We start from the raw sequence: 20305 nt of genomic DNA, 5'->3' as shown, positions 1-20305 counted from the left end.
GAAATATACACATATTCTCTAAATCTGGCCACAAGGCTCATTGGAGAATTGCCTGATTCAGGGCTGGAGCAGAGAAACACAAGATGAACATGGAACATCTTGGGCCAGAAAGTAAGGTAGTGCTCAGAGAATGATGGGTTCATGTTAAATGAACATAGAAGCCACCTTAAAGCAGCTGCCATTGGCCAACCTTGGAGAAATTTGAGCAAAATAAATGATAGTAGCAGACAACACACTGAATAAAATAGGAATCTATTAGTTCATAAATAGATAAATAGAAAGCTTGATAAGGAACAATCTCAAAGTAACTGCCTACAAAATAACTAATTAAAAAGGAAAAAGAATAACTTCATAGTGGTGAGGTGTGGCAGACACCACCTTAATCATAGCCAACCAAGACTTTATCAAACTAACTTGCAGTCCAGAACTGAATTCAATAAACGTTTTATGTGCCTACTATGTACTGAACAACAGAGGTAAGTAAGACTCATTCCCTGCCTTTAGTGAATTTAGCCTATTGGAAGACAATTAAGAACATTCAAAAGAAAAACAGGCCAGGCACATGGCTCACATCTATAATTCCAGCACTTTGGAAGACCGAGGCAGGAGGATCAAGGATCATTTGAGGCTAGGAGTTTGAGACCAGCTTGGGCAACACAGCAACCTTGCCTCTACAAAAAAAAAAAAAAAAAAACAACTTTAAAAGTTTGCTGGGCATGGTGGCACAAACCTCGAGTCCTGGCTACTCAGGATGCTGAGGCAGGAGTATCACTTGAGCCCAGGAGTTGAGGAAACAGTAAGCCATGATCACACCACTGCACTTCAGCCTGGGCAACAGAGTGAGATCCTGTCTCAAAAAATAAAAATAAAAAACATCTCCTACACTAACACCACCAAGAGATCAGAACTCTGAAACTATGGAAAACAGCTTTACAAATTTGTTCATGTATATGTGTGTCCATATATCTAGATGTTTTTAAAAATAAAAAAATTATACTGCTTTGTGATCCTTTTTACTGTTTTTGCCACTACATATTCATCAGTACATTTAAAAACCACCATTTTTGGTTGATCTGAGTGCAGTGGTGTTTACAACGAATTGATCATAACCAGTTACAGATTCCTTTGTTCCCTCTCCACTCCCACTGCTTCACCTGACCAGCCTTAAAAAAATAATAAATAAATAAATAAAAATCACCATTTTTAATGAGAGGCATAGTATTAATTATAAGGATATGCCAAAATTTACCTAATTAATATTCCCTTGCTAAATGCTCATGCTTAATTTTTTAATGGTGGGGGGAGATACCAGGAAAAAATGACAGCTAAAATTATTAACAACTATAAACTTAGCCAAAATGCTCTTTAACACATTAACTGCCATGAGAGTTTGACCCCGGAGCCACATGAAACATATATAAAATCTTACTTGTTGCTGTTCTTATTGTTACAATTAATATTGACAATTTAATTCTAAAAACATAGATTAAATTAATAGAAATCAATAAATTTCTTTTTTCTATTTATGTTTACCTTTAAATTACACTCGAAGTTTTTATTCTATTTCCATAATAAAACAGTGTGGCCCCACGGAAATGTTTCTGATTTTTTTGTGTGGCAGTCAATGTGGTAAAGCCAGCTAAGGAATTCATCTACACACACACACACTAGAAGACTTCCAGAAGAGGCGGCTTAATGTCTTGACATCCTTGTCATCCGTGGTCTCTCCCTCTGCCTTCTACTGTCCAGGTCTTACTTAATATTACTTTTATCCCCAAAGTATTTGTAATAACTTTCCTGACTCTACATAAAACTTCCTGAAGCAAAATATAACCTCCCTGGCTTGAAAAATACCCAATCTCAATTATTTGAGAATACTGCAAATTTACTAATATTATTTAATATTTTTGGCACTCAGTTTGGATCATATGGCCACTAATCCAGCTCCCAATCTTGTCATCCCCTACTTTCTTTCAATCACCCTCCAGCGAAATCCTAATACAGTACTCAGTTCTTTCAAAAGCCTCCAACTTTCTACTCTATTATGCATGCTGTTCTCATCTGAAATGCATGTCAGAGAAGTACTACTTATAGACACAGAATTAAAGATCTGACAGGGACCTTAGAGATATCCTACTCACCTTAATTTGCAAATTAAAGACTTTTTTCACTTAGCTAAAGGGCCTACAAAACTCTCACACTAGCAGCCTTTCCATTACATAGTGGTTCTCAAACTCCAGTGTGACCAAAAAGCCAGCCAGTGTTATTAAAAAACATAGATTTCCAACCACATTCTCAAAGATTTTCCTCTAGTAATTCAGGTTAAGACCAGAACTCACATTTTTTAAAACAAGTACTTCAGGAGATTCTAAAGCAAGGCGTCAAAGCTTTAGATCACAGGAAATAACACATTAAGAAGATGAAGTCTTCTAGCACTTAGCACATCATCTGAAATTTCCCATTTCTTCCCTCCATGTTGGAACTTCCAAAAAACAGTTACTCACTGCTACTTGTGCTGAATCCATAAATCTCAGACCAAAATAGTCGCTTTCAATAAGATCCAGGTGGTACATAATCTGATCGAACAACTCTTGTCCTTTGGCTTTTTTCTGAAATGGCAGGAAAATAAATTAATCAGTAAGTGGCTTATGAGATCAACAAACCTAAAGAGAAGATGGTTTTAGTTATACAAGATCTCTTAAAGAAATACCATGTAGCAGATGATGGGTAAGATATTGTGGTCTTCCAATAAATCATTTAAGGCCAAAAGAGAATTTGTGATCTATAAGTACTTTCCTAGAGAGTGTTACTTCCTTTAACAAATATTACCTATTTTTAAGTGGAAACATTTGTACCTAGTGTTGTTTGTTGTGTGTGGAGAAATTCTTGTTTTGTCTTCTGAATTTTTAGAGTACTTACTTTAAAAGAGCCATAATGTAACTGGAAAGAGAAAAGACAAGAAAACTTAGAGCACTTAAGTACAAATCATATGAAACCAACTATATTTACAAAAAGCTTTTGGAGAAGAGATGGTCTCAGAGACTAATCAGCGAAGGCTTGATGGAGAAAAATCAGTCAAACTGGAAGAGAATGTAAGGCAGGAAATAACAAAATAAAACAGATGTGAGGAAGTATAAGACAACGAGAAAACTACTGTGACAATGCAGCAGAGTAATAGCAAGAAAACTTGTATGGAAAAAGCAGTTCTCAAAATGCCTGAAACCCTTTCAAAAGATCCTTGAGGTCCTAGGATTCTCCTCAGATACCTCAGTCAAAACAACATATTGCAACACAGTGAATGCAGAAGCAGATAAGAGAATCCAAGTACCTTCTATTAAATCAGACATTAAAGAGATTTGCAAAAGTGCATAAAATGATGTCACTTTTAAAAATATGTTGTCTATGTTAACATACAAGGGGCATGTCAATGCTGTATAAAATTAACCAATATTTTTAAAATTTTTCAGTTTTAATTTCTAATATGGTAACTATCAGTAGATATAACCCACAGAAGCACAAGCATTATTGAGATCCTTAATTTTCATGTTTCCTCATCCATGCCTCTCCCACCTGTATAATTCTAAATTGTGATTTATGGTATTTCCTATTAAAAAAACCACAGTTGGATTGTTTTTATCTTATCAATCTCTGCCTTTTAACTGACAAATTTATTATTTCAACTTGTCCTCTGCTCTTTCTATGCTTCTTTTTAAATCCTTTCTTTTAGATAAATGAAATTGTTGTCCATATATCCTTTAATCAAGACAAAAACTTTACCATGCCCTCAAGTCCTTTGATCTCCCCTCTACCCAATTCCCATCATGTTTTATAGATATACTCCTCTATTTCTTTTTTTAGTCTTAGCTAATTTTTTAAGACAACAATCATAAATCTTAAAATTTTAAATCTTAAAATCTTGGGTATTTGATCACGCTTTAATTTACACATATTATATGTACATATCGCCTGTCTCATACATCTGCTATAATAGATTTGTTTCCCCACTCATGTGAGTTCTTTCTCTAAAAATGTTTCCCGTGTGAATCTTTGTATAGCTTATCTTCTAAAGCCTTCTGTGTTTGAGAGTATTTTAATCATAGCCTCACACTTGAATGACAGTTAGCTGGGCATAAACCTCACGGTTCAAAGTTACTTTCCAACACCGTCCCCAATACTCAAAAAATATTACTCCATTGTCTTCTTGCAGTTAACACTACTAATGCTGAAAAGTGTAATGTCAATCTGAATTTTGTTCTTTGCAATGTTATTTGTTAACTTTTAGATTTTATCTCTGATAGTCTTAAATTTCACTATACTGTGTACAGATACGGTTTTTTTCTTAACTCTATATGATATTCGTTACCGGCCTTTTCAATCTGAGATCTTTCATCTTTCTTTAATTCTGGGAAATCAACCTCTTATTTCCTCAAGCATTTCTCCTTTATTTTTGTAATTTTAAGTTTCCTATCTAAGTGCTGGCACTTTTTAAGCATATAATAATTTATATAACACAATAACCCTGATGATAACCCTGATGATTATGGCTTCCTTATCCATTTAATACATATAATAGAAAAAAGTTCAGAGAGCTTTAGTAATCATATGATTTTAATTACACAGTTAAAAAAAAAAAAAAAAGACAAGGCTAGAATTTGAATTTTCCTCTATCTCCCAAGTTCAAGTTCCCTGATTACCTACCACACCTAGATTTCACCTGGAATGACACTTTTTGGATCAACAAATCACAGATACTCCACTTCTTATCACAACCTTCTCTTCTTCTGGCTTATTCTCAAAATTACTCTCAACACTTAAGTTCTCCAACCACATGGGAACTTCTAGTACACTGACCCAACTTCACAAGCATCAGCCCTGTATCTCTTTCTAATGACATAAAACTTACCATTTAACCATTTTTAATTATACAATTCAATGCTATTAAAAATATTCACCATGTGGTACAACCATCATCACTCCCCATTTCCAGAACTCGTCGCCATTCCCAATCAGAAACTCTATCCTTTTAAACAATCATTCCCCACCTTCCCTCCCCATATCTCCTAGTAACTTCTCTCCTATAATACTTTGTCTCTATGAATTTGCCTATTCTATTTATCTCACATAAGCAGAATCATACAGTATTTGTCTTCGTTTCTGGCTTACTTCATTTACAATATTTTCAAGGTTCACCCATGTTGCAACATGTATCAAAATTTCACTCCCAGCCGGGTGGGGTGTCTCAGGCTTGTAATCCTAGCACCCTGGGAGGCCGAGGTGGGAGGATTGCTTGAGGTCAGGAGTTCGAGAACAGCCTGAGCAAGAGCAATACCCCATCTCTACAAAAAAACAGAAAAATTAGCCGGGCGTGGTGGCGCGTAGCCGGGCGTGGTGGCGTACTTTGTAGGCTGAGGCAGGAGGATCCCCTTGAGCCCAAGTGTTTGAAGTTGCAGTGAGTCCAGGCGACTCTGTCTCAAATTTTAAAAAATAAAATAAAATCACTCCTTTTTAAAGCTGAATAATATTCCATTGTATGTAAATTCCATTTTGTTTATCCTTTCATTTGCTGATGAACATGTGGGTTGTTTCCACCTTTTGGGTTTGGAATAATGCTGCTATGAACACCAGCGCATACATACCTATTTAAGTCCCTGCTTTCAACTCTTTTGGGTATATAAATAGGAGCGAAATTGCTGGGTCATATGCTAATCCTATGTTTAACTTTTGGAGGAACTGCCAAACTGTTTCCCACAGCAGCTGCATTATTTTACATTATCCCCAACAGTGCCAAAGAGTTCCAATTTCTCCACATCCTTGCCAACATTTGTTATTTCCTTCTTTTTTTAATAGCTACCTAACTGGTGTGAATGAATATCTCATTACGGCTCTGAATTGAATTTCCCTAATGACTAGTGATGTTGAAAATCTTTTCATGTGCTTATTGGCCATTTGCTTATCTTCTCTGGAGAAATGTCTATTAAAGTTCTTTGTTCATTTTTGAACTGGCTTGTTTTTTTGTTAGAGTTGTAGGAGTTCTTTATATATTCCAGGTATTAATCCCTTACCACTTACCTACTATGCAAACATTTTCTCCCATTCTGTGGGTTGTATTTTTACTCTCAAAGGAGTCCTTTCATGTACAAGTTTTTAATTTTAATAAAGTCTAACTTATTGTGTTGCCTGTGTTTTTGTTGTCATATTCCAAAAATCACTACCAAATCTAACGTAATGTAGATTTTCCCCATGTTTTCTTCTAGGAGTTTTAGTTTTAGCTCTCACACTAAGGTCTTGATACACTTTTAATTTTTGTATATGGTGTAAGGTAACGGTCCAACATCATTCTTTTGCATGTGGATCTCTATTTCCCAACACCATTTGTTAAAAAGACTGTCTTTTCCCCATTGAGTAGTCTTCCCACCCTTGTTGAAAATTATTTGACCATATATGTGAGAGTCTATTCCATTGGTCTACATCTGTCTTTATGCCAGTACCATACTGTTTTTGATTTGTGTAGTTTTGTAGTTAGTTTTGAAATTTGGAAATCTGAGTCCTCCAACTTTCTTCTTCTTTTTCAAGATTGCTTTAGCTATTTGGGGATCCTTTGAGTTTCCGTATGAGTTTTTTGTTTTGTTTGAGACAGTGTCTCACTATGTAGCCCAGGCTGATCTCAAACTCTTGAGCTCAAGTGATCCTCCTGCCTCAGCCTTCTGAGTGAGTAGCTGGGACTACACACATGCACCACTAAGCCCAGCTTTCCATATGAATTTTAGAAGGGGTTTTTCTATCTTTACAAAAAAATTGGCATTTTGATAGGAACTGCATTTTAATCTGAAAATCGCTTTGGGTAGTAGTATTAACAATATTAAATCTTCAAATCCTTGAACATGGGATACCTTCCTATTCTTTAATTTCTCTCAGCAATGTTTTTTAGCTTTCAGTATGCATGTCTTTTGCCTCATTGGTCAAATTTATTCCCAAGTGTTTTATTTTCCCTGATGCTATTATAAATGGAATTGTTTTCTTAATTTCATTTTCAGAGTGTTAATTGCTCAGTATAGAAATGCAACAGATTTTTTGTCGATTTTGTATCCTGCAATGTCGCTGAATTCACTTATTAGCATCAGTTTTTTTTGGGGGGGGCATTATCTTAAGGGTTTTGTAGATATAAGATCATATCATCTTAAACAGAGATATTTTACTTCTTCCCTTCTAATCTGGATACCTTTTATTTCTTTTTTCTGCTGAACTGCTCTGGCCAGAAGTTCTAATACTATGTTGAATAGAAGTGGTACCCTGGTCTTTTTTTTTTTTTTTTTTTTGAGAAGGAAAGGGAAGTTTATTAATTTGCCAGCAAATGAGGAGGTTGGCAGACACCCGTCTTAAAGTACCAATGTCCTCCTTGTCTTGTTCTTGATCTTAGGGGAAAAAGCACTCTTATTTCTCTTACTTTTAAATTTTATTTATTTCTTAATTTTTCTTTTATTCTTTCTATTTTGTCCTTTCTTTCCTCCTATGGACAGAGTTCCTAAATATGATATTCCAACTCATTAATTTCTCTCTCTTTGATCCTAATTTATTTATTTATTTTTTGACATGGAGTGCTGCGGCGTCAACCTAGTTCACAGCAACCTTGAACTCCCTGGCTCAAGTGATCCTCCTGCCTCAGCCTCCCAAGTGACTGGGACTACAGTTACTACAGCACCACCACACCCAGCTAAGTTTTCTATTTTTAGTAGAGGCAGGGTCTCACTCTTGCTCAAGCTGGTCTCGAACTCCTGACCTCAAGCGATCCTCCCGCCTCAGCCTTCCAGAGTGCTAGGATTATAGGCGTTAGCCACTGCACCCGGTCAGATCCTAATTTTATACCTCTCATATCTAGGCCTTGGGTCTTTGTAAGCTTTTGTTCTTGTTTTATACTGTTAATATCCTCCCTTATTTCTTAGAAAGTTTATTAGGCTTTTCTTTTTATTTCATCTGCCTTTGCTTCTGGTGTTATCTGTAACATACTGTAGTTTGTTGCCTTTTATTTGACTTTTGAGGTACTTGTGCTCACTTGTCTCCTTATTTGGGACATATTTACTTGGGAATATTACTGTCTCTGGATTATGTGTGCCTTGAGAAAGAGCCTAACCCTAGTCTGTATCAGCTCCATTTAGCTCTGAGAAATCAGTGGGGGGATGGAGGATCTCTAGGCGGGAAAGCCCGAAGAACCAGAAAAGCAGTTAACCATTTCCCATTCAATGAACACCTCCACAGGTTAGTGGAAAGGAAAAGGGAAAGGAAAGCAGCATTGGGAAGGAAACATTCTTTTAACTGTAATTCACCACCCTCTAAGAGTTTGGCGGAGGAGGGGCGGCAAGGGAACTTTAAGGGTGAGGAATTTTAGAAGTGTGGGTTTAGGGGGTGCCGTTATGATTTATTCTTGAGAAAGCTTGCACCCACTGACTGAGTCACTTCTATCGTAGCCCTCAGTCAGAGGCAGATGCTCAGTATCAGCACAACAACAGGGGAGAGGGGAAGAGACTCGCCTCCTTTTCCCCTAATCATCCTTGCACAGCCACACTGCCAGCTCCCTGACCGAGACTGCAGCCACCATCTCGCACACAACACCAGTACTCCAAACAGGCAAGAACCCTCATTAGACAAAAAATTGGGGCTTCAAAATTATCAATTTTTAATCTCCTTCAGAAATGAATCTGTTCACATTAAAGTCAATCTGTTTCACATATTTTTCCTAATTTCTTTGATTTAGTCAACTTTTTTTTTTTTTTTAAAGAGACAGGGTCTCATTATGTTACCCAGGCTGGACTACAGTGGCTATTCACAGGTGCAATCACAGCATACTACAGCCTTGAACTCCTGGCCTCAAGCGATCCTTCCACTTGAACCTCACAAGTAGCTGGGACTACAGACACATGCCACTGAGCCCGACTTATTCGACGAATATTAATAGAACACTTACAATGTGCCAGACACATAGGCAATTGCACAGGGAAATAAAACAGGTAAGCCCTTGCCTGCAAGAAGCTTACATCCTAGCAAGGGAATAAAATATTATGCTAGTTAGTGATAAAGGTCACAAAGAACAAGGAAATAAAGGAAGGGAAATAATATTAAATAGGAGGGCCCTTTTAATAAGGAAGATTTGAAGAGAGATTGAATGAACTAAGAGTGAACTATGTAATTATCTAGAGAAAATGCACCCGAGGCAGAAATAACAGCAAATGCAAAGTTCCCAACCATGGGAGGGGAAGGGGTTCGTGAGGGCAGGTGGGGGAGGGATGTGTGGCATATTCCAGAACAGGAAGTCCAGCATGGATAAAGCAAAGTGAACAAGAGAAAGAATGGTCAATAATACGACAGAAATTAGCAAAAGACCATGAAAACTTAAATCCACAGAGGGAAATAAGACAAACTAATTGAATACTTGAACATAATTGTTTTATCAACACAATAGAATGGAAGAAGACAGTCATTACGGGAAGCAACAAAGAACACTACTGGTTTTAAATCATACTTATAATTTTTTTAAAAATGCACTGGTAACAAACTTAAATAGAAAGTAGCAATTATGCTGAAAATTTGCTAGTGACAATCACCCTGAAAGGAACACGAAATATTTCTAAACTATAGCAGGAAGCCACAGAAGTCTTCTGCTGAATTCACTTATCTGGTACCAAATGTGCATGCTTCCATTACCTTAATTCTAAAGTACATTTCTAGAATCTATTTCATATTCCATCAACATTCTATATTTGCTTTAAAGACCAAAGGGAAGCATGGCTTAAAAGATGACTTTGGTCCAGCAGGTGGCTCAGACCTACAATCCCAGCACTTAAAGAGACCAAGGCGGGAGGACTGCTTGTGGCCAGGCGTTCAAGACCAGCCTAGGCAATAGAGACAGACTCCATCTCTACACAAAATTAAAAGATTAGCCAGATGTGGTGGCATGCACACCTATAGTCCCAGGTACTTAGGAGGCTGAGGCAGGAGGATCACCTGAGCCCAGAAGTTTGAGGCTACAGTGAGCTATGACTGCACCACTGCATTCCAGCCTTGGCGACAAAGTGAGACCTGTCCCTATTGGAAAAAAAATGACTCTGTTCCTTACTCTGCCAAAGCATCGTTTGCCAGCCTCTTGAAATATGACTGGTGTGTTCTAAGAGAGAATGGGCTTCTGCCAGCTGCCTTCTGAGAACAAAAACTTTTCAACGTTATGTACTGACCCTCCTTAATAGAGGCTAATTCTAGGCCAACTGATAGCAAACACAAAACATTTCTAAATAACGTACAATCTAACAAAAACCTGACATCCCAAAAGAGAATCTCTTAAAACATTTTAATCTGATTTTTAGAGATGCATGAATATTTTTAAAACTTTCATCAGGAGTCTAGTCTGCAAGAGAAAGAACTGTATCATTTCACAAAAATAAGTCACAGAAAAGTAGTAAATGTACTGACTGCAGTATGTTGGTTTCAGAAAGATTTGTGATTGTAACCCAGAAATAAAATGTTATCCTTGATAAGGTAGGAAAGCATAGTCATGATAATATCACTCTGGATGAGCGAATACCTAACTCAATCATTGTCTTGAAAAATAATTATCAACCTGTTAATATCAACCTTGGAAATGATGTCCTAAATCAATGAGCTCTGTCTCATTCTACAGTCTCTTGAGAGCTTTTAATTTCATTATATGCTTAATAGCTTGTGGGAAAAATACACTTTTGACATAATGTAGCATTCGATTCAAAAATTGTTGGACAGACACGTATTATGTGTTAGATACTAGAGTTCTATTGATGAATATGCTTATACTTCTTGTCCTCAAACAATTTTATTTTAAAAATAAAATTATACACAACTATTTTAAACAATAAATGTGAGTACTATTCTTGCAGTATAAGCAAAATGCTAAAGAAACGAGGGTGAGTTGGTAGTTCTGCGTAAAGTACTGAAGGCTTCAGAGGATTTTATATTCAAAATTGGGCCTGAGGGTGAACAGAATTCTGCCACCCTAGCTAAAAACAAAATGAATAATGAAATCTTAGCAGTCTACAGTAGGGTTTAGGAAAGAAACAGACTGGAAACAGGCAAGAATCAGAGAACAAAGTGGCAGAAGCTGCCAACATGATCTTCCTAAAACTACAAAACAGAATGTCACTCTGCTCTCTAAAATCCTTTATTCCTTATCATCTACAGATTAGAGTGCAAATTCAAGGCCACTAAATAGTCTTTCCTAACTGTTCCTTGCTTACTAACACAGCCTTATCTCCTGTCATCCCAGCACTTTTATCTCCTGAGCCTTGGCAAAATGTACTCTTTCTGCTTAGATTGTCCTTTATGCTTCTAACAAACGCTTGACTCTGACTTCTCAAGCATCAATAAATCAGTGTTGCCTTCCAATAATCCCAGAAAGAATGAATCCTCCTTCCTCTGTACTAACTTGTACCTGTAATTCTAGTTAGCATAAAGCCTCTGCAAAGGCACAGAATTGTAAAATGGTCTAACATGTTTAGGCGATAGTAAGGTCCAGTATGGCCAGAGTGTATGGTCAATGTCTTATTTTTGTATACCCTTTCACCTTGCAGCTATTGAAAATGAACCAAGTGGAAAAGGAAAAGTGAAAACACAGACCCACAGAGCTCTGGCCTACTCAAAATGCGTTTGTCAGGTACGTTTATACTAGCACCTGCTACTTATGTTCCTTTTCCTCTACTAACAAATTATTCCTGGTCACCACCTCTTTCAGACCCAGTCCTCACTTCACATCCTCTTTTGCAAAGATTAAGGCCATCAAGATATTATCTTTTCATCAGCTTTCCATCTTAATCTTAGCAGAATAAGGTATTCTTCCTAGAATGTTCCTCTTCCCATCTCTACCTATGTACATAAAACCAATTCCTGAGGAACATTTTTCCTATTCATTTAAACAAACAGATCATTCTCTACCTGCTGTGCTATCTCCTGCCTTCCTTTTAGTGCCAAATCTCATGGCAATCCCATTTTCCCTTCATGTACCTCCTCAATATGTGCAAGGGACTGTAAGAGGTCTAAACAATTACTGTCCCTGATTATTTTAACCCTCTTAAAATCTGGTTCCCAAACACACCATCCTACTGAAATGCTTCTCTACTTCCATTCTTTTACCTCTCCCTTCATGACAGCTAATTACCCTCTCATGACCTTTGACACAATAGGTATGACCCTCTCCCACCAGAGTTGGAACTGTGTTTTACCCATCTTTAATTTTGTTCCTCCCCCCACACTGTGTCTGTGTATTAAGCACTTCTCCCTCTGCCGTTTCACTGCCACTCCCAGTCTGCAGCCCCATCGTCTTGTGCCGACGGTACTGTAGCAGCCTCCAGGTTTGTTTTTTCCTATAATGAATCGAGTATATCACCTCTAAATTAAACAGATATGTGATTATGTTTCTTACTACTAAAAAACCTTAAGTGAAAAAAAACCACAATATATAAAAATCCTCACATTTGTTTCAAATAGCTTTATTGAGATATAATGCACATACCATTCATCCATTGAAAGAAACAGTTCAATGGATTTTTAGTACATTCACAGATATGTACAACCATTACCAAAGTCATTTTTAGAACATTTTCATCACCTTAAAAAGAAACCCAAAAGCACCGCTTCGCTCTCAGGTCAAAATGGCTGGCAGGCCAGCTGTTGCAACATCAGGCTGGTGGCTGGATGGTATTCAAAAATGGTATTACAATGCTAGGGTTAATGTGAGACGATACAATATACGAGGATGAAGACGTAAATGAAGCCATAAGAAGACTTCCTGAGAATCTTTATAATGTCAGGATGTTTCAAATTAAGAGAGCACTGGACCTGACCATGAGGCAGCAGATTTTGCCCAAAGAACAGTGGACAAAATATGAGGAGGATAAATTCTACCTTGAACCATATCTGAAAGAGGTTATTCATGAAAGAAAAGAGAAGAATGGGCAAAGAAGTAATCATATAGTTGAAATCTGTGGATGCAGCTGTCCTCAAAGTATTTTTATGAAGATGGTTAGACCTTAAACATAAAATTTAATAATTAGTTCATCTGCAGATGTATTACTTTAAATAAATGTCTATTGTAAAAAAAAAAAAAATGAAAATTAAAAAAAAAGAAACCTATATCCTATACCTATCACCCCCTGCCACCCTGTCAGCCCTCACCTGTCTTAAGCAACCACTAAGGTACTTTTTCCCCCCTTTATATTTCCCTATTCTGGACTTTCACATAAATAGAATCATATGTGGGCTTTAGTGATCACATAATATTTTCAAAATTCATCCATGTCATGCAGCAGGTATCAGTACTTCATTTCCTTTATGGCTAAATAACATTCCACTATCTAAGTATAACACATTTTGTTTATCCATTCATCTGTTGATGGACAGTTAGGCTATTTCTACCTTTCAACTATTATAAATAATGCTGCTATGAACATCTTCATACAAGTTTTTGTGCAACATGTTTTCAATTCTCTTGGTTATACACCAAGAAGTGGAATTGCTGGGTCACACAGTAACTATGTTTAATCATTTGAGTAACTGTCAGACTGTTTTCCAAAGCAGCTACACCATTTTCCGTTCCCACCAGCAGTGTTAGAGGGTTCTGATTTCTTCACACCCTCACCAATACTTGCTATTATCTGACTTTGATTTTAGCCTTCTTAGTTGGTATGAAGTAGTATCTCATTGTGGTTTTGATTCACATTTCTATGATGACGAATGATGTCAAGTTTCTTTTCATGTGCTTACTGGCCATTTGTATATCCTATTTGGAGAAATGTCTATTCAGACCCTTTGCCCATTTTTAAATTGGGCTATCTTATTATTGGGTTCTAACAGTTCTTTATATATTCTAGACACAAGTCTTTTATTAGATATATAATTTGCAAATACTATTATTCTGTGGGACAGTCTTAACTTATACTTGATGGTGTCCTTTAAAGGGCAAGTTTTTAATTTTGATCAAGTCCAATTCATCTATGTTCTCTTTCGTTGCTCATGCTTTTTGTGTCTTATCTAAGAAACTGGTGCCAAATTCAAGGTCAAAGATTTACTCCTAAATATCTGAGGTGATGGATACCTCAATTACTCTGACTTGATCATTACACATTGTATACATGTATGAAAATATCACATGTACCCCCAAAATATGTACAACTATATCAATAAAAATTACAAAGAAAGATTCACTCCTAAATTTTCTTCTAAGGGTTTATAGTTTTAGCTCTTAAGTTTAGGACTTTGATCTATTTTGAGGTAATTTTTATATATAGTGGGAAGTAAGGGTCCAACTTCATTCTTTTACATGCAGTTTCCAGTTCTATCCCAGTTCTCCTAGCACCATTTATTGAAAAAACTATTCTTTCCCTCACTGAATGGTCTTGGCACCCTTGTCAAAAACCAACCGACCACAGATGTATGGGTTTATTTTTGGATCCTCTATTCCATTCCATTGATTTGTGTCTATCCTATTGCCAGTAGCACACCTACTTGATTATTGTTGCTTTGCAGTAAGTCTAAAAATTGAGCAGTGTGAGTCCTCCTACATTTAGTCTGTCAATATTATTTTGGCTATTCGGGGTCCCTTACAATTCCATATGAATTTTAGAATCAACTTGTCAATTTCTACAACTAGGTCAGCTGGAATTCTTAAGGGGATTGCACTGAATCACATCAGTTTGCAGGGTACGCCATCCTAACAACTAACAATTAAGTCTTCAAAGTAATGAATATGGGATGGTTTTCATTTATTTAAAAGTATAACTATACATTGTATATATAATTTAAAGCCTTTAGCATCTATATCAGTAAAGTGAGTATATAAATACTAGTATCTATTGGTTAATTAATCAAATATTTCCCATTTCCTAATTTGAAACTTAGAAGATAGAGTTTTACATGACAGGCTATTTACTAATGACTAAGCTCTTAAATCAAGAGTTTACTATAGCAAACTTAGAAATTTCTACCTGAAGTCTTTGCCATTCACTGAAAGGCATTCTCACTATATTTGGTTGTTTAAAAAAAAAATAGTAGGTATTTAAATCCCTCCCTTCCCAATATTGAGAGGAAAGGTGAGCAGGAGTAAGAAAATGACCATTATTACCAGTATATATTAACCTGAAGTCCACAGATTTAAATTACTTTCTTTAATCACAGATAATCCCTAACATATTGCCCGGGCAATCATCTTAGTTCCATGTTAATTAAGATAGCTAGCTACAATCACTAGTGACCCTAATCCTAATGGAAAATGAGTATGCACTTCATTCAATTCCCAAAACCGATTTTTTTTTTTTTTTGAGACAACGTCTTGCTCTGTCACCCAGGCTAGAGTGCAGTGTTATCATCACAGCTCACTACAACCTCAAACTCCTGACCTCCAGCAATCCTCCTGTCTCAGGCTCCCAAGTAGCTGGGACTATAGACACACAAGCAGCTAATTTTTCTATTTTTGCAGAGATGGGGTCTTGCTCTTGCTCAGGCTGGTCTCAAACTCCCGACCTCAAGCAATCCTGCCTCTGCCTCCCAAAGTGCTAAGATTATAGGCTTGAGCCACCACTCAGCCTCCAAAATCAACTTTAAATCTTCTTCCAGGATCATACTAGACTGACTGAGAAGCTAAATCAAAAAAAGGCAAACCTTTTCTTTTAGAAATTAACATTCCTTTAGCCTATTTTTTTCCTTCAGTAAGACAGTTTAGCTGGCAAGCCAATGCTCATTTTATATCCATGCAAGTATCTAAAGTTAGGTTAATAACTCTAAGATTTCACCCACAGAGCTGAAAAGGCAATTGCTCTTGTTCCCAAAAAGAGTCAAATCTAAAACTCTGGCTGTTTCACTGCAATTATCCCCAGGAGAGGCCAGCTAGTATTTCTAAGACTTAATCAAACATCCCATACACCCTACTGAGCACACCAAGCTTGGGAAACCATTCTACACCAGTCACTAGCCATTTGTTCCACTACTTTAAAACCGAGTGCTATTTCTCTTCCACACTACACTGCCTTTTTAAAAAGCTTCTTTACAAATTCTACTCTCCTAGTATCAGCCTATCCACCAACAACCCTGAGACTTCATACTTCAAACATTAGGTAATAAGAAACTTCTTTCCAGTCTCTTACATAGCAACCTCTGGCTTTTCACCACATACCTAATGATATTTTAATGGAATAGTACACTAAACTCTTAAGATTCTTATCAAATAAGAAATGAATATGAAAACTAAAATATCTCATGCTGGAATGTCTGACAAACTCTCAAGAAGCCCTTATAGGGAAAAAAGTTATTAACAGATACCTTAAAGTTTTCCAGAATCAAAAACCCTAAAAATGTACAGTCTAATGTACAAAGATAACAAATACACATAATGTCTTCAAAACACTCCAAGAAATCCTGTCTTTAATTTTATATTCCGATATTTTAAAATGTATAAGGTACATACCTAGTACATCCTACATTATTCAGTTAATCAGAATATTCATTTAAAAAACTATCCAATTCCTTAAACTCTCAGTGAGTTTAAAGCCTTCCAGAGCTTATTCAACTATATATTGTAGCAGCTTCTAGGCTATCACCTTGCCCAAAGAGACTTTTTAAGTCGCATTTTGGGTAAATGAATATGTACTGAAACATGTACATACTCAGGGAGGAAACACCCTGAGGAACATCCAATGATGCTTACATCGAATCACATAATTTATGGTAAGTCTCTGAATGCAGAACAATGACATGGGAAAGAGAAGTGGTATTAGTAAATAGCTCAGAGAAAAGTCAACTGTCCCAAACCAAATAGCCAACTATCCCCTCCCAAAATAGACCTGTAAGGAATAAGCTAACCCCTTTCAAACACACTGGATTGTTTCACACTGAGTTATGCTTATGCATTTGTAGCTACCAAAAACAAAAAAAAAAACCAAAAAACTACCTTAAATGCAAACATTTTAATTACCACATCCTGTTTTGAAATAAAGACTACAGTGTATCCTATAATGCAAACTATTAATACTTTGGGAACAAAGAGACAGGCAGGCAGGACTGAGAGGTATGAAGAAAGTTCTTTATCTCACTTCACTGCATTAAAATTTCTGCAAGCACACTGAACCGTGGAGAAGTATTTGTTTTATTTTGAAGAACGGGGAGTTTTGAAAAATACGTAAGGATATATAGAACTAAAAAGTCTTACAGTACACATGTATGACTATCGTTCCTAAAGATTTTTATTGCTTTAATAATTGCTCAACAAAGACTGTGAGAAATCCACTCAACTGCATCATTACTGCCATCATAAGGAACACAAAAAAAGACACACGAAGATGACTCATGCCAATAACTGCCCTGTCATTTAAATGTTTCAGGTAATTATCACTAATTCCAAAGAGAAATACTCTCATTCCAGGTACTTCTGGTTCAAGGTTACGTGATCCACGTACCTGAATGTCACTGTGCCTGATCCATACTAATCCATGTTACCTAATTCCTCCCAGAAGTTCGTAGAAAGCGCAAAGACAGATATTAATCTCATAGAATTTGCAGCTCAGCAAGACCTACATACCGGCAAGTCCACACTAACATCAGTACCATCCAGAAGGGACACTCGACATGTGATGATAGACTTAGAATCTCCAGCTGCAGGAATATGTGTGGCAGCTCGCTGTGCCTCTCGGAGTCGTTCCTTCTCGGCATGTTTCCGCATTGACCGACGCCCAAGTGTTCTACGGAAGAAGCTGAGCATTTTTGTCACTATAAAACCAGAGAGAAAAAGATGGCATCAGGAAAAGACTTCCCACAACTTGCAATTAGACGAATGGTATTATTTAGTAAAGTACTGCAGACATTAGTAAGAATGCTACCAAAAAGCGCTCCTGGTCAAGTAAATTTGAAATAAATAATTAAAACCGGCTACTTTTTATTCATATTTCAAAACAGCATATTGTACATGATAGATATACACAATTTTTGTCCATTAAAAATTAATTTAAAAAGCTGGCTACTTTAATTCAAAGTTTTTAAAGACTTATGTAGACAGAGCAATGTTTTGCAGCTTTCTAAACTTACTAGACTATTTTATAGGAACAGACCTGGCAGGAGAGGGCAGATATTTATGAAATTCATCAGGTCTTTTGAATCAATAAATTATATGTGCAATAGTTGTATGTCCCTACAAACATTAGAAGATGATCACAGATACTAAGGTATTCTTTGATCATAAAAATCCTGAGAAGTTTTACTTCTTTTGTAAGCAGTCATAATAAAAATATTTTAAAAATTTTTAAATTTCAGCTAAAATACAAATTCAAATATCATTAAGTTTTATCAAATATTCTACTATTATTTACAGATTTTAAATTACTACTTAACATAAACCTTTATAATGGCAAGTTACTTTACTACTACTTATTTCTTTATCTCTATCAAGAACATTAAAGTCAATCAAAAGTTAAAACAGGTATTAGTGATTTTAAAATACAGCATACTAAAATGGAAACATCATAAGAATAGTTACTTGCTAATCTAATGTGTTTAATTTGCACAACAGAGAGTTTAAGTACATATAATTAAGCCAACAAATAAAGAAGATAGTTCCAGAGAAAACAAGAAGTTGTGCAGAAAAGGGAAAGTAATTACAATACACTACATGACTACAACTAAGAGGAGGTGTAGAAGAGAGGTAGGAAATAGAGACGTAGAAAGAGCTAATTCCTCATCTTGTCTAGCAGCAACCCAACAGATAATTACTAAAATTAAAAATCAAGAAGTAGCAATGAGGCCGGGCGCGGTGGCTCACGCCTGTAATCCTAGCACTCCGGGAGGCCGAGGCGGGCAGATTGTTTGAGCTCACGAGTTCGAGACCAGCCTGAGCAAGAGCGAGACCCCGTCTCTACTAAAAAAAATAGAAAGAAATTATCCGGACAACTAAAAATATATAGAAAAAATTAGCCGGGCATTGTGGCGCATGCCTGTAGTCCCAGCTACTTGGGAGGCTGAGGCAGTAGGATCACTTGAGTCCAGGAGTTTGAGGTTGCTGTGAGCTAGGCTGACACCACGGCACTCACTCTAGCCAGGGCAACAGAGTGAGACTCTGTCTCAAAAAAAAAAAAAAGTAGCAATAAGAGCATGTGACTTAAAATGTGAAAGTGGTGGCCTGAGAGAAGCAGCAGTGGAATTCAGAAGAGGGCTGTTTTGCAAAAGGAGCCTTCACATTAGACTCAACTAGAAGCATTTATAAACCTGATAAAAATAAGATATGGCCAGGCTCATGCCTATAATCTCAGCACTTTGGGGGCCAAGGCAGGAGGATCGCTTGAGGCCAGGAGTTCTAGACCAGCCTGGACAATACAGTGAGACCCCATAAAAAATAACAAATTAATTTTTTAAATCTAATTTTAAGATAAATACTACCATATCAAAATATGTATTTATAAAGATTATCATAAATACTCTATAAATATGTATACTCCTGCTTAATTAGGTAAACTAATACCAAGAAAATAACTAAAATTTTAGATAGCTTTCCGGTTTACAAAGCACTCATACATGACACCTGGTCCCAGTCTCTCCAGAATTTTTTTTTCAGGCATTGCTCCCTTTGCATTTTGCCATCCAGTCTCATTTCAGCTGCCTATGTGTTGTTAACCAGATTTCTAAAGCCCATGGGTCAAAGAATCCCCACTCATCCCATTTAACTAAACTCTACCAAGATCTCCCCTGAGAAACAGTCTGATATCCAAAAAGTCCCTCCCATCATTGCACTTCCACTGAACCTTGAAAATTTACTGCCTAATGAATCAGATTATAATTAATCATTTACATGTCTCTTTTCAAATTTTTCATTATAGATACATAATAGTACATATTTTGGGGGTACATGTGATATTTTGATATAAGCATATAATGTGTAATGATCAATCAAATCAGGGGAATTGGGGTCTCCCTTATCGGAAGCAATTTGAGGACACAGTCCCCACTCTGAATAGCTAGCCACTCAGCACAATTCATAATCCTGAACAAATGTTTAGTAAATAATCTTATCTCATACTCAGAAAAACTCCTCAGACTTTGTCCTATTTGGATGAGTAAACTTAAGAGTTAGAGAAATTCAACCATTGACCAAGTCCATTATTTAGTAAATGGTGAAGACAAAGGCTCAGGGCTCAAACTCTTATTTTCTGATTCCAAATCTCTATCTTTCTACTACATCAAAAAAACAATTCATTGGCCGGGCGCGGTGGCTCACACCTGTAATCCTAGCACTCTGGGAGGCAGAGGCGGGCGGATC

The 20305-nt window shown here is 36.6% G+C and overlaps 1 protein-coding gene and 1 pseudogene across 2 annotated transcripts in view; one reads left to right on the top strand and one right to left on the bottom strand.

The window, feature by feature from the left end:
* The window catches only part of EPB41L5 (erythrocyte membrane protein band 4.1 like 5), a 110943-nt gene that overhangs the window by 85307 nt on the left and 5331 nt on the right, over nucleotides 1-20305 (bottom strand). For both annotated transcript variants that reach the window (XM_012644656.1, XM_012644657.1), the window contains exons 2-3: nucleotides 17582-17769; nucleotides 2505-2609 (exon numbers count right to left, since the gene is read on the bottom strand). In XM_012644656.1, the coding sequence (XP_012500110.1) occupies nucleotides 2505-2609; nucleotides 17582-17761 (285 nt within the window). In that variant the 5' untranslated portion in view covers nucleotides 17762-17769. The remainder of the gene's footprint in view (nucleotides 1-2504; nucleotides 2610-17581; nucleotides 17770-20305) is intronic.
* LOC105810656 lies at nucleotides 12666-12980 on the top strand (annotated as a pseudogene).

The sequence above is a fragment of the Propithecus coquereli genome, unplaced genomic scaffold (assembly GCF_000956105.1).
Source record: "Propithecus coquereli isolate 6110/MARCELLA unplaced genomic scaffold, Pcoq_1.0 Scaffold217, whole genome shotgun sequence".
Classification (NCBI taxonomy): Eukaryota; Metazoa; Chordata; class Mammalia; order Primates; family Indriidae; genus Propithecus; species Propithecus coquereli.
This window is presented reverse-complemented; position numbering and strand designations above follow the sequence as displayed.